The sequence below is a fragment of the Chrysemys picta genome, chromosome 6 (genome assembly GCF_011386835.1).
Source record: "Chrysemys picta bellii isolate R12L10 chromosome 6, ASM1138683v2, whole genome shotgun sequence".
In the NCBI taxonomy this organism is placed as follows: Eukaryota; Metazoa; Chordata; order Testudines; family Emydidae; genus Chrysemys; species Chrysemys picta.
In genome coordinates this window covers 103116720-103129740 of record NC_088796.1, presented here as the reverse complement: position 1 = coordinate 103129740, position 13021 = coordinate 103116720, and the positions used below count along the sequence as shown (strand labels likewise).

At 45.4% G+C, this 13021-nt stretch overlaps 2 protein-coding genes across 3 annotated transcripts in view; one reads left to right on the top strand and one right to left on the bottom strand.

Moving 5' to 3' along the window:
• The window catches only part of LOC135972245 (uncharacterized), a 39039-nt gene that overhangs the window by 13944 nt on the left and 12074 nt on the right, over window positions 1–13021 (top strand). The gene's annotated exons all lie outside the window — the stretch shown is intronic.
• Window positions 697–12216, bottom strand: SAXO1 (stabilizer of axonemal microtubules 1). Of its 2 annotated transcripts, none has more exons than XM_042847697.2 (3): window positions 12043–12216; window positions 8694–8896; window positions 697–3279 (listed from the first exon to the last, which is right to left on the bottom strand). In XM_042847697.2, exons 1-3 carry the CDS (start codon window positions 12054–12056, stop codon window positions 2252–2254), a joined length of 1245 nt encoding a protein of 414 aa, XP_042703631.2. In that variant the 5' UTR covers window positions 12057–12216; the 3' UTR covers window positions 697–2251. The 2 variants fall into 2 exon arrangements, with proteins under 2 accessions (XP_042703631.2, XP_065405546.1); XM_065549474.1 differs by lacking the exon at window positions 12043–12216 and adding an exon at window positions 10079–10167.

Here is a 13021-nt window from a genome sequence, read left to right as displayed (position 1 = left end):
CCGTCCCCCACTGCCTGGCTCTGGCTTCCCACCTCTGACCTGGCCAGGGGGCGGGTAGAGAAGGAGGTGGGGGGAGTGGAGCTGCCCTGGGACTGCCCTGCTCTTGCACTGTAATTTTGGGAGGGGCAACACCCTCATGTCCCCCCCAACTGTGCCCATTGGCTCAGGGCATATGCCCTGTGGGGAGCACCAGGGCTCTGGAATTCAGCCCTTCTGCTTGTAGCTTCAGCCCTGTGGGGGGCACCAAGGATTGGAGCTTCAGACCCATGGGAGGCGCTGGTGCTCGGGGTCTGGGTTTTAGCCACGGGGCCTTGCGGGCCCCCCCCCCATTGAGAACCGCTGTGCTACCTAACAGTATTGACTTCCTAGTACTTGTACAACTTCCTGCAGCAAGAGACCTCCAGGTATACCTATCCAAGTACTGACCCTTCCTACTTTGTGAGATTTGAAGATTTCCCATTTAGTGTTCTAGTTCTGGGCAGTAATGTAACTTGATATCTTGATTTTACTAAGGCATTTGCCCTAGTTCCACATGACATTCTCATAAGTAAACTAGGGAAATGTGGTCTACATGAAATCACTATAACAGGAGTCGGCAACCTCTGGCACGCGGCTCGCCAGGGTAAGCACCCTGGTGGGCTGGGCCAGTTTGTTTACCTGCCACGTCAGCAGGTAAGCCGCGGCCAGCACATCCTGTGCTGCTTCCCGCAGCCCCCATTGGCCTGTGGGAGCCGCGATCGGCCAAACCAGCCGACACGGCAGGTAAACAAACTGGCCCGGCCCACCAGGGTGCTTAGCCTGGCGAGCTCATGCCAGAAGTTGCCGACCCCTGCACTATAAGGTGGATGTACAAGTAGTTGAAGGCCGTACTCACAAATTAGTCATCAATGGTACACTGTCAAACTGGGAGGACATATCTAGTGGAGTCCCGCCAGAGTCAGTCCTGGATCTGGTACTATTCAATATTTTCATTAATGACCTGGATAATCAAGTGGAGCGTATGCTTATAACATTTGTGAATGACACCACCCTGTGAGAGGTTGCAAGCACTTTGGAAGACCGAATTTGAATTCTACATAACTGCAATGAATTGGTCTGAATCAACAAGATGAAAATTCATAAAGATAAGTGCAAAACACTTAAGAAGGAAAAATCAAATGTACAACTACAAAATTGGGAACTACTGGCTAGGCAGTAGTATAGCTGAAAAGGATCTGGGGGTTATGGTGGATCACAAATGAACATGAGTCAACAATGTGATGCAGTTGCAAAAAGGCTAATATTCTGGGGTATATTAACAGGAGTATCATATGGGAGGTAATTGTCCACTCCACTCAGCACTAGTGAAGTCTCAGCTGGAGTACTGTGGCATCTAATTCTAGGCCCCACACTTTAGGAAAGATGTGGATCACTTGGGGAGATTTCAGAGGAGAACAACAAAAAGCTGATCTATAAGGAAAGAGGGTTTTTTTGTTTGTTTTTAAAGCTGGGCATGTTTAATGTTGAAAAAAAGAAGACTGAGCAGGGACCTAATAATTCTTCGAATGTGTTAAGGGCTGTTATAAAGAGGTTGGTGACCACTTATTCCCTGTGTCCATTGAATGTAGGACAAGAAGCAATGGGCTTAATCTGCAGCAAGGGAGATTTAGGTTAGATATTAAGAAAAACTTCCTATCTCTAAGAATAGTTGAGTGCTGGAATAGGCTTTGAAGGTGGAGGTTGTGTTTATTTGGTCGTGCCTCAGCACAGGGGGCTAGATGTTGCAAGGTCCCTTCCAGCCCTACAATTCTGTGATTATTAAGGGAGACAACCCTGAAAAAATCTAATTTTAAACAACATTTTTTTCTTGTCTTTTATGGACTCAATAAATAAGGCTGGACCTTGGGCTTGTGCTATTTACCTGCACTCAAAACTAACCTCTGTTTTTATTGTAACTTAAGGGATCTGTCTACCTATGATCTAGGCTGCTGTACCACACTCATCATGGAGGAAACTTAGTGCCTGATACGTTTGTGAACAAGAAATCTGTCACCACGACATAGACATTGCTTAAATAAAGACAGAGTTTGGGAGATAGAAAAAACACTGACAACCCAGTGATTAAAATGTTCTTACCCCAGACATTTGGATTCTTATTATTCAGGTGTTCCACCAGGAGCTAGGTCCTGGGAGCTATTTTAAGCTCTTTAAAGGAATAAAATCAATGATCAATTTAAAAGAGGGTTACAAAAAAAAAAAAAAAAAATCATCATCAGGCTGTCATTGGTAGTTCCTTTGGGCCAGGTAGGTATAGTCCATTCCCAGAAAAGCTGCTTCTTCGCTCTTTACTCTTTGAACTCATTGGGCGTTCAGCCTCTGAAACAGGGCGGTAGAACTTGTGACCAACAGCATCGATTTCTTGAAGCACATAGCCTGGGGGTTCTTTGTAGGAGGCAAGGCATTTGACAATTTCCTTCGGCGTGTAGCTGGTGGCGTAGGTGGTTTCTGCATCGAGTGGCATGTTAGGCCGTGCAGCTAACCAACCCGGCTTAAAGCTCTTAGTTAAAGTGGGGGGGTGAGGCACGTAATGGGCCCGAAAGGTGGTCAGGTTCTCCATTGGTTCTGCTGGCAAAGTAAGTTCTGAGACAGGTATGATGGGTTTTGCTTTCTTACCATGCCATGGCTTGTAATCATCCTTCATGGTAGAGCAGCTGTCAAAGGGTGCAGTGGTTTTCTGAACATGGCCCAAGGGCCGACATGCCTTGGCTGGCTGTCCCTTAGGGTATGTGTAATGAGTCTTAGTAGTTGTCTGAAGGTCCATTTTCTCTACGGGGGGCACGTACACATCAGGTTTTCTGGTGAACATGGGATGCTGTGGCCAAGCTTGGTATTTTTCCCGAAACTCTGTGGAAGAGGAAAATGGGAGATCGTGGGTTGGCATTGACTGGTACGGTTTGACTATCTTGGCAGGCGGGCCAGCCAGACCCTTGTATGATTGTTTGTGGGTGGTGAGGCCATCAAAGGGGGTTTCACTGGGTTTATACTTCTCATACTCATGGACAAAGCGTTTCTCCAAGGGATGTGGCACATAATTCAATTTATAATTTGTCAGGTCCTCCAAAGGTGCCTTGGTCATGTGGGCTGGATTCAGAGGTTTGCAGCTGTGAGTGGCGACTGGTCCCCTATATACATAATCATCCTGGACAGTGGTTCTGTAGTCAAATTTTGCTTCTGATGGATGGTATTTATTGTCTGGTTTAATCATCTCTCGTTTTGATTCATTCCATGGCACATAATCACCTGAAATGTAAGAATCTGATTTAAATGGCCATCGATGCACAAGTTCTGTAGTTAGTTTAAAAATATAACAGCCTATGCTTTGGTTATTAGTATTTGTTGTTTGTGTTAGTCGTGTCAATCAGGTAGGCACCGTACAAACACATTGTGAGAGACCATCCCTGCCCCTGAGTAGTTTACAATCTAAATAGACCACACAGAGAATGGTAGGAAGAAAGGAGGATTAGTTCATCTCAGTAAGATGGGGATGATGATAAGACACTGGGAGTTAAGTGACTTGCCCAAAGTCACACACTGAGTCTGGGAGAAATCTGGGAATTGAACCAAAGCCTCCTAAGTCTCAATCTAGAGCCTCAGCTACAAGCCAGTCCTTCCTCGCTGTGTCTTCCTCTTTGATGACAACTGATTTTTTCAATTGGCTAGACAGTTTTTCCCTGCCCAGAACTGAGTTCAGGGTTTCTTCTTGATGACATCTAGAGTAGTGCATTGAGAGGCATTTCCTGCTTTCTTTGCACTGTTCTATATGTTAGCAGTGCTATCAACATGGGCAGAACCCTGACCTCTATTTATTATTAATTAGTTGCATTGTGCTGGGCTCTGTGCAAACATAGAACAGAGTTGATCCCTGCCCCAAACTGCTTACAGTCTTAAATATAAGGCTAAGTATAATCTACCACTTTGCCAACATTAGTACACTCTCTGTAGAGCCCTGGGTGATGGGTGCATATTATATCCTATTTTATAGATGGGGAAACCAAGGCATAGGGAGTTAAATTGACTTCCAGAGCATACTGGAAATCTGTGGCAAAAACTCCTGGCTCTCAGACCAGTGTTGTAGCCACAAAGCCATCTTTCTTCCCTCTTACTAATCTTGCGCAATTGCCCCTAGAGAGCAATATGGTTACTGGTAGGAAGTTGAAATGAAATAACCGTGGCAGTAACCCAAGTCTTATTTTTTTGCTTTGAAACCGCATTGAGAGGCATGAGACAAATAACGTTCCAGCTGATTCTTTATAGGAAGGAAGTCTGGATTTCAAAGTACCAGAAAGTAAATGATGCAATTAGGCATCGGGATATTTGAATTTTCCAGTCCAAACAGTATTAGTCCCTCTGAATGATTGTGCTATAACACAGCACAATTACAATTATATTAGAGCTGCGCTCGTTACAATGCAAAGTTGAAAAATTAAAGCTTATTTTTAAATTAAGCATTTGTTCTCCAGTGTCTCTGTCCTGACACCCAGCATGAAGTGGCAGCAGTAGCCAGCACTGCTACTGCTCTGACCTCAGCCTAGCGTCCCCAGTGCACCAGGCAAAAATGGATTCCATGCAAAACTGCAAGGAGGGGCCTGCTAGCATGGGGACCTTCCAAGTGCCATGGCTGATGTTTGAAAATTCAGCTTGGATGAAATCCTGGCCTCATTGAAGTCAATGGCGAAACTTCTAGTGACTTTGGTGGGGCCAGGATTTTATTTTCTTCCTCAGAGTGAAAATCTGTCTAAACTAATCTGGCCTCATTTATTTTAAGTGTTTACATAGTACCAGCCTTCCTCATATTTAGGTACTAAAGGCCAGATTTTAGAGGTATTTAGGCACCTAAAGATGTAGATAGGTCCCTAATGGGATTTTCAGAAGTGCCTAGAAGCTTAGCTACTGTTGAAATCAATGGGAGTCAGATAGTTTGGGAGCTTTTGAAAATCCCACTAATCATTAATCTTCATCTTTAGGTGCCCACATACCTTTAAAATATGGCCCTAAAGTCCTGGCCTCAGTCCATCAGGCTCCACTACTAGATCTGTGGGGATGTCTAGCCATAGTGAGATCTGGAAGGGTGTTTTGCCACCTGCAGCACATCTGAAGTAGTAACTTTTCCAGACACTCAAAGATATCAGCAATGCTCAGATTGTTGCTAGAAATCTAAATAGCGGTGGTCTTGATGTTGTTCAAGGAATATACTGGTTGCATGGCCATGCCCACTCTGTGCAGCTTACGCAACCAGTTAAGTATATAAAGTGGTGTGGTACCCACCTGGATGAGAGTCATGAGCTAAAGGTAATGATCAAGACTGGGTGCATTAGTCCTGGAAACTATAAGGACTGATCCAAATAGGCTGATGTTAATTCTGATCAATTCCCTTTGCTATTATCCCACCTGTCCTTTCTAAGTTAGTTCATCTGCCCATTGCAGCCTCTCACTGATCCCCAATCTACTCCAGCCCCCCTCTGTTGATCCCTTTTCTCCTACTTTTAAAGCCTATTAATGTAGGAGAGAGGAGAGAATGCTCTGCTGCGCCTTCAGTGCCCATGGGCAAAGCACATTGAAGTCATTTGTCCTCCCACCCCAGGGACGGTGCCAGGTTTTTTGCCGCCCCAAGAAAAAAAAAAAAAGCCGGAGTGCCACCCCTTGAAAAGTGCTGCCCCAAGCACATGCTTGGTTTTAGGAAGTTAAAATAAAGTCATTCCATCACCCCCTGCCCCACCCCCAAGATGTGGCAGCATCCTGGAGATGACAGTCTGTCCTGCCTAAAGCTAAAGCTGCCCTTGCACTCGGGTCACACTTCCCAGCACAGTGGGGCTAGCCCTCAGGCTAACTCCAGCCTCACAGACATGCCCCATGATCTCTGAGGCATGTGCTGAGAAGTTTGAAGTGAGCACCCTCCCAGACCCAACTGAAAGGTGGGTGGGCCACATCACTTTACCAAAGTAGGAGGTCTAGAAGGGGAAACAAAGGGCACATGTTAAGATGAATCATAGAGAGGCTGTAAGGAGTGGGTGACTTTGAAGTCTCCACTGCTTATGACATGCAGTCTCCAAGCAAGTGTAGATCCAGTTGAAAAGGCTTGACATTTCAGATGAGCATTAGAAGCTAATCAAAACCAAACTGCACCCCAAAACTGTTCAGGGCTTCCCATCGTCAGTTGTAATAATAGAGTCCAGGCACTTCACTGAGACCATAGTTTTAGAAATAGTTTCCACATGTCTTCAATTTTAAACTTCGATAAGTGCCACACATTTGGAGTCCTCCTAGGCATTATGAATTTACTTTAGTTTAAGCCAACAATGCTACTATCCCTTCAAAATATGTTAGTTTTATTGAAACTAATTCTTTTCCAGTAGATACTAATGGTTTCCCCTGTATCACCAGCTTGAAAACTTTAGGGGGTATGGGAAGGAGCCTACAATACAAACCACATGTTCCTAGGCTCAGGCAGCTCTCCATATAACCAAGCTAGACAACACTTTAATTCGATTATATACCTGTAGATAGACACACACGACTAAGAGGAGATGAAAACTTTGAAACCAGGCTTCATGCAGTGTTAAGAAATCAAGTTTCAAAGCTGTCCGACATTAATTGTGATATCTGATAGCATCATTTAAAACCACCCTATACCACTGGGTTGGGCGGACTCACGACTTCATATGAAAGGCATTTATTGCCAAGGTGGCATTATTTGAAACCTCCTAGAGCAGCACATTACAAATAAATTGCACCTTGAAAGGTGATTAATAAAGCCTTTTTATGCCATAAGGCTGAATAGGTAAAAGCACATTGAAAACCTTCCCATTTGTGACCTATGGCCTTTTAAAATGAATTAACACAATATGGAACCAAATCTTTGTGGGGTTGTTAGATGGAGCTTTCCATTTGCACAGTGTTTTGAAAAATACTGCAAATTGCAACCAAATGTGGCTGTGCTGCATTTTATTAGAGCTCTTGAGCGCACTAGTAAAGGTCCTGACCTAAACACGGATAAAACAAAGATTTACATATGGTTCTTAGGTCGAATGGAAGCATGGCTAAACACATAGGGACAGATCCTCAGCTGGTATAAAGCATTGAGGCTTTGAGTGCTTTAACATGGACACAGATTTTGTGGCTTTTTGTCATTTTAATTGTGTAACCTTAACATTGCAGTCACATGGGTTTTTTCCCCATTTTTATTTTCTTGCATGATTTTTATTTTAAATAGAGAATTACTTATGCTGAACAGGGCCAAACCCTCATACTAGCAATCAGCCTGAGTAAGTAGACTTCTTGTTTGACAGCAGGAAAAAAATAAAATATTCCACCCTTATTTAAAGTAATACACAAAGTGCGAGCCCAGCCTCTAGTGGTAGCACGACAGGCTGCCATTAGCAGATCACTGTTTAAGACCAAGTTCCTGATCCAGCGGAGGTTAGAAGCAGAGGCAAAATGCCTTAGTGTTATATGACAAACAACTCTAAAGCAAGTGGAGTTGCTCTGGATTCATGCTAGTATAACAATTCAGTATTCATCCCAGTGTGCTCAACCCCTAGGGAGAGGGAAGTAGTGCAGGTGGCTTTGTAGCCATTCTATGGCTGTTTCACGAGTAGCGTTTACAGGTTCTGGAGGGAGTAGCATTTAGCACTCATTGAACCAAGAAAGATGATCCCTGCAGTGAGAGACCTTCTGGTGAGGGCAGTAAAAGTTAAATGGGGTGTAATGGTCTAGTAGACGAGGCACAAGACTGGGAGACCAGGCTCTGCCACTGACGTGGTGTGTGGCCTTGGATGAGGATCTAAGGCATAGAGGGAGAGATTAAGTAACTCACCCATCACATGGGGCTAGGAATACTTGCACACTTATCTGACGTGTTTTGTGGGCTATGATGATGAAGTGCGATAGAAGTTGAGCCTTATCTGTGGGAGCAGTTGTCAGAATTTAAAGGACTCCTTCACCTTGGACGGAAAAAGAGAATGCCACTTCCATTCCAGCCCCGATAGGAGCCCCCCCCCCCCCCACACACACACACACACACACACACATCTCATGACATGAAACAGCAGCAATTATTCATTCTTTAAAATATATATAGTTAATTCACAAACACTGGAACAGCTCCCAATTTACACCAGCATCACTGGGAGCAGATTCTTGCCTTGTGTTAGACGCCATTCTGAACTGGACTGGCCCCACTGACTGAGTTACTGAGCTAATCAGGAATTAGTTACGATCCCGGGCTAGCCTGGCCCACTCCGGTAGAGCATTCAGCACTGCTTTTCAGCACTCCCTGTCCCCTCATGGCTGATGTTAGGGCAGTGCTGAAGCTTTCAGTGATGCTCTAGGCAAGGGGCAAGAGAAGGGAAAGGCTCCACAAAGACCCAACACAACAGCCAGCCCACTCCCACCCTCACCCTGAAAAAAGGGCCTGACAAACCTGACACTAAGAAGAAAGTTAAATTAGATTAAAATTCCGTCCTTAGCCTCAGTCCAGCCCAAAGCGCCCAGGTTAGTTGACTTTCCAGTCGTTCTCTTAAGGTTCCTACAGAACCAACCTATCAGGGCAATATAAGAAATAACAAATGCAGAAGTCTCTGTATCCTCATTCTGTTCTCTTGAAGCAAGATGTTACAAGTGAAGCCCTCCTACAAAACAGCTGCGAGGGTACATACCTTTGTACGTAGGTATTGTGTCCATCTTGACATTGGAGGTGTAGTTAGTCTCACGGGGCAAGCAGGGAGGAACTCGACAGATAGGATAGGGGTTGTAGTCTTGTTTATATATTGAGATTAAATCCATGTTCTCGTCACTCTTGACATACTTTTCAGGTGGTTTGAATTTCACTGGCAACACTTCATGAGGTACGTAATCTCTCCTGTGAATAATAAAGGCAATACATCTTACTTGTGTCTTTGTCTGGAGGACTAAGTATATGTTCCTTTTGCTGGATACCCAAAGAAAGTTTGGATAATGCAATAAAGGTGGCTAATGCAATACACAAGACTTTCACATGTAGAAAGCTGGCAGTACTCCTGTAATTACCGTATGTGTGAAACAGGAGCATGGACTCCTTCAAGTGGGCCAAATTCTTCCTTGTTGGAACTCAGTGGCTTTACACAGAGTTAATTATGGACTTCAATGAAGTTAGACCAAGAAATAATCTAGCCAATGAGTTTTGTGGACTCATTCTAATCTGTGCACATCACAAAGCCCACCACACTATTCGGAGGCCCATGTTACAGGTAAGGTCCACATTGGTGGAACAGGTGGGCATGTTTCTCTTAAGGACTGAGCTGGGCCAGTGCTTGTAATAGGCATGGCCTGAGACAACACCATCACTCCATAATATTCATGAGCAATAATTTCTTTAAGGCTGGAATTTTTCAAAGGTGCCTAAATGAATGAGGTGCCCAAATACCATTGACATTCAATATGAGTTGGGCACCTAGCTCCCTTAGGCTCCTTTTAAAAGCCCAATCAAAGTATTTCAGCCCCATGACTATTTTGGGACACATGCAAGACCCCCCTCTGTGCTGGGGAAATGGCAGATATCCTCTGACCATGCATTCCACAGCAGCCCAGCCAACTAAGGGGCTGCTGCATTTCTGGATGGGGCACTATTAATGAAAAAGATGTTAACCATTTCCTTAACTGGTGTTTTTCTGTTCTCACTGTGGATCAACTTCTACTGTGTGTATCATTATAAAAAAACACACACACACACACACACACAACACATTGATGCAATATCTTTATAGTGTGACAAAGTTCCTCCTCTATCTTGGTGGGTCCTGCGCTTATTGGCAGATTTTCTTGCCTCAGAGATTCACCATGTGGGTTAGGAAACAGCCCAGAGACCTTCCCCTCTGGAAGAACCCACAGTCCAGGTCAATTGGGAGGTTTGGGGGGAACCCAGGCCCACCCTCTACTCAGGGTTCCAGCCCAGGGCCCTGTGGACTGCAGCTGTCTATAGTGCCTCCTGTAACAGCTGCATGACAGCTACAACTCCCTGGGCTACTTCCCCATGGCCTCCTCCAAACACCTTCCTTATTCTTACCACAGGACCTTCCTCCTGGTCTCTGATAACACTTGTGCTCCTCAGTCCTCCAGCAGCACACCCTCTTGCTCCCAGCTCCTCATACTCACACCACAAACTGAAGTGAGCTCCTTTTTAAAACCCAGGTGCCCTGATTAGCCTGCCTTAATTGATTCTAGCAGCTTCTTCTTAATTAGCTCCAGGTGTCCTAATTAGCCTGCCTGCCTTAACTGGTTCTAGCAGGTTCCTGATTACTCTAGTGCAGCCCCTGCTCTGGTCACTCAGGGAACAGAAAACTACTCATCCAGTGACCAGTATATTTGCCCTCTACCCAGACTCCTGTACCCCACTGGTCTGGGTCTGGGTCTGTCCCAATATATAAAGTTTTACTGGAGGAAGGTAACTATTTAAACAGCCAGAGACCAGTGCTGGATGACCGATCTATTGTATTTTTGTTAACATGGTCCTATGTCATGCTGTACCATGTGGTACGGGGTACCACAGCCACTTTGCACCAAACCACCAGCCCAAAAGCTACAGTAACTGTCCCCTGAAGGATCTTTCCAACATCAGACAACATAGCAACAACTGTGCCACTACACCTTGTTGCTGGTGGAGGGAGCACAGCAGGGGCGTCTCTGTACCCTGTTGATCCCTAGCAGCTGTATCTGCCCCTGGGGTCACTGACCAGGGAACTAAATCAGCACAACAGCTGTCCCGGTATTGAGACAGCACACCCCACCTTGAGTGGCGCTCTGTGTAGTAAGGATCTAGGCCTTTAGCTTTTGCAGATTATACAAAAGTCACCAAATCTAACCAGAGGACTGAGAATTTGGAATAGGAAAACGGAATTTCAGATGGAAATTTACATTTCCACTAGACTAACAAAGAGATACCATGATTGAAAGCCTTGAGTGGCTCCTGCACGTGGAACTTGAGTCCGGCATTTGTATGAGCTCTGGACAAGTGTTCCACGTCCAGCCACTCTTGCTTCAGCAATGAAAGTAACCATGGCTGCACAAATTGCTAATGGGATCTACTGAAAGAGCAGAGGTCGCCTGACCCATCACACACCAGCACATCCCCCTCAAAGAGAGAAGCGGGGCTTGAAAAGTACCCTCCCCGGCAGCTCTTTGGGTCTTGCATCAGATGGAGCACAGATGAGGAAGGGATTATTGATGACAGAGCCTGAGGCCACAGAGTAAGTAACAGCAATATATTCAAACATCAACCAGAGGCCTTCAGCTGAGGAAAGAGAAATCAAATTGCCAGCTGTGTATTGAAGATTCAGAGTCTTGCATTTCAGTAGCATAACACACCACATGCTCCACTAGCAGGGAGCAGGTTTGCTGATTAATTTAGGGGGAAGTCAGGAAGGGGCACTGTTAAACCCAAGGTCTTGTATTTAAATTTCACAATCTGAACAGCAGCACAGCTACGATTCAAAAATGGTTCAGCATTGCATGGCATGGTACTCTGTGTGTATCTCATTTTCCCCATCATCATTAAAAACACATGGCCACTTATTGTATGTACGGTTTAGCACCTAGAAGCCCCACTCTTGGACCAGGCCCCTGTTGTGCTAGGTACTGTATAAAAAGATAGTCCCTGATCCAATGAGCTTAGGCCTACCAGCCTTACTCAGTTCTTTTTCATGCAGAATTCCTGTTGACTTCCCAGGGAGTCTGCCCAATGCTGCAAGTGAGTAAAACTAGGGTGAAAGCCAAGAGCCCAGACATGCTCTCTCAGCAGATCACATTTCCTCATCCTGGAAGGGTCAGCTGCCTTCACAGCAGCAGCTCACCCCAAACTCTGGCTCCCTACATTATTCCCCAATGTTCCCCCTCCACCCCAGCAAAGTTACACAGCCCCAGAATGGAGCACATAACTAACTGTTCTCCTCAGGCGCTCCTTGAGGGAAGCAATGCTTATTCCCCACCCCCACATTCATTCTCTCACCCTTCCTCCCTTTCACGGTTTCTTACTTGAACGTTGTCATTCCTTCCACAGCCACTGGCTGCTTCTGGTATTCTGCCTTGGGCTTGAACGAGTCTCTGGGATGGGCGTAGGGATACAGGGGGTATTGCTCCACGTACTCCGACAGGAAGCATGGCTTCTCGCTCTTCTCATAGATCCTGGTGGGAAGATGTGGGCAATGGTGGCGCCTGTGCAAGAGAGTAGCATGGACGTTATCGACTGAGCTTCAGGAAGGAGCAGAGATGTTGGTGCAGGGCTTCAGCAGCACTGGTTACAAATCACCCACCATCACAAGTAACTAATTACAACTAACTATAGGCATTATGAAGCATCAGGCAAAGTTCTGGCCTGTGAAAATAGTGACACGCCTCCCTTGGTTACAATAGCCTGCACTAATGACAACCTATAAAAAAACACCAGCCTTAGGTTAGAACAGCGAGTTAGCTCAAGGTTAACTGATCCTAGATTTAGCTAAATACACCCTACTGTGCCAGACTGGGCACTCCATTTAACACCCTTTTGCTCAGTTGTTCTGATTAAGAATTGGAGTCTCCACAACCTGCACCTTGTGCAATTGTCCAAAGCTATGCAAAGTGTTTGTGAAGTACTACCAGGTCAGCACTCACCCCTGTGTGGCATTTCACACTCACGTCACACCAGCGCTAAATGGCTATGCAAGTGCAAGACAAGGGAGAATCCAGCCCTAACAGCATAAACCTGCTCCCATTTCCATTGCCGTCAATAGGAACAGAAGCAAAGGGACCCGATCCCGCAAGGCACTGAGCTCTCGATTCCCAGTGACACTTGGTAGCTATGTCTTCTGAAACCCCGAAGGCCTGTCAGGTTGTGAAACACTATTACAATCTACTGCCAAATGGCATATTTACAGCGCTTTACTTCCTTTTAAACTTACTTACAAACCGCACTCGCATCTAGCACATTTAAAACCATCTCTTTGGCTCTCAACACATCTTGCATTGGCAAAGT

What these genes read in the sequence shown, in the direction of transcription:
- SAXO1 (XM_042847697.2), bottom strand. An exon ending in CACAATACCTACGTACAAAG is followed by an intron (nt 3,280 to 8,693) that starts GTATGTACCCTC and finishes CTTACATTTCAG; the next exon opens with GTGATTATGTGCCATGGAAT.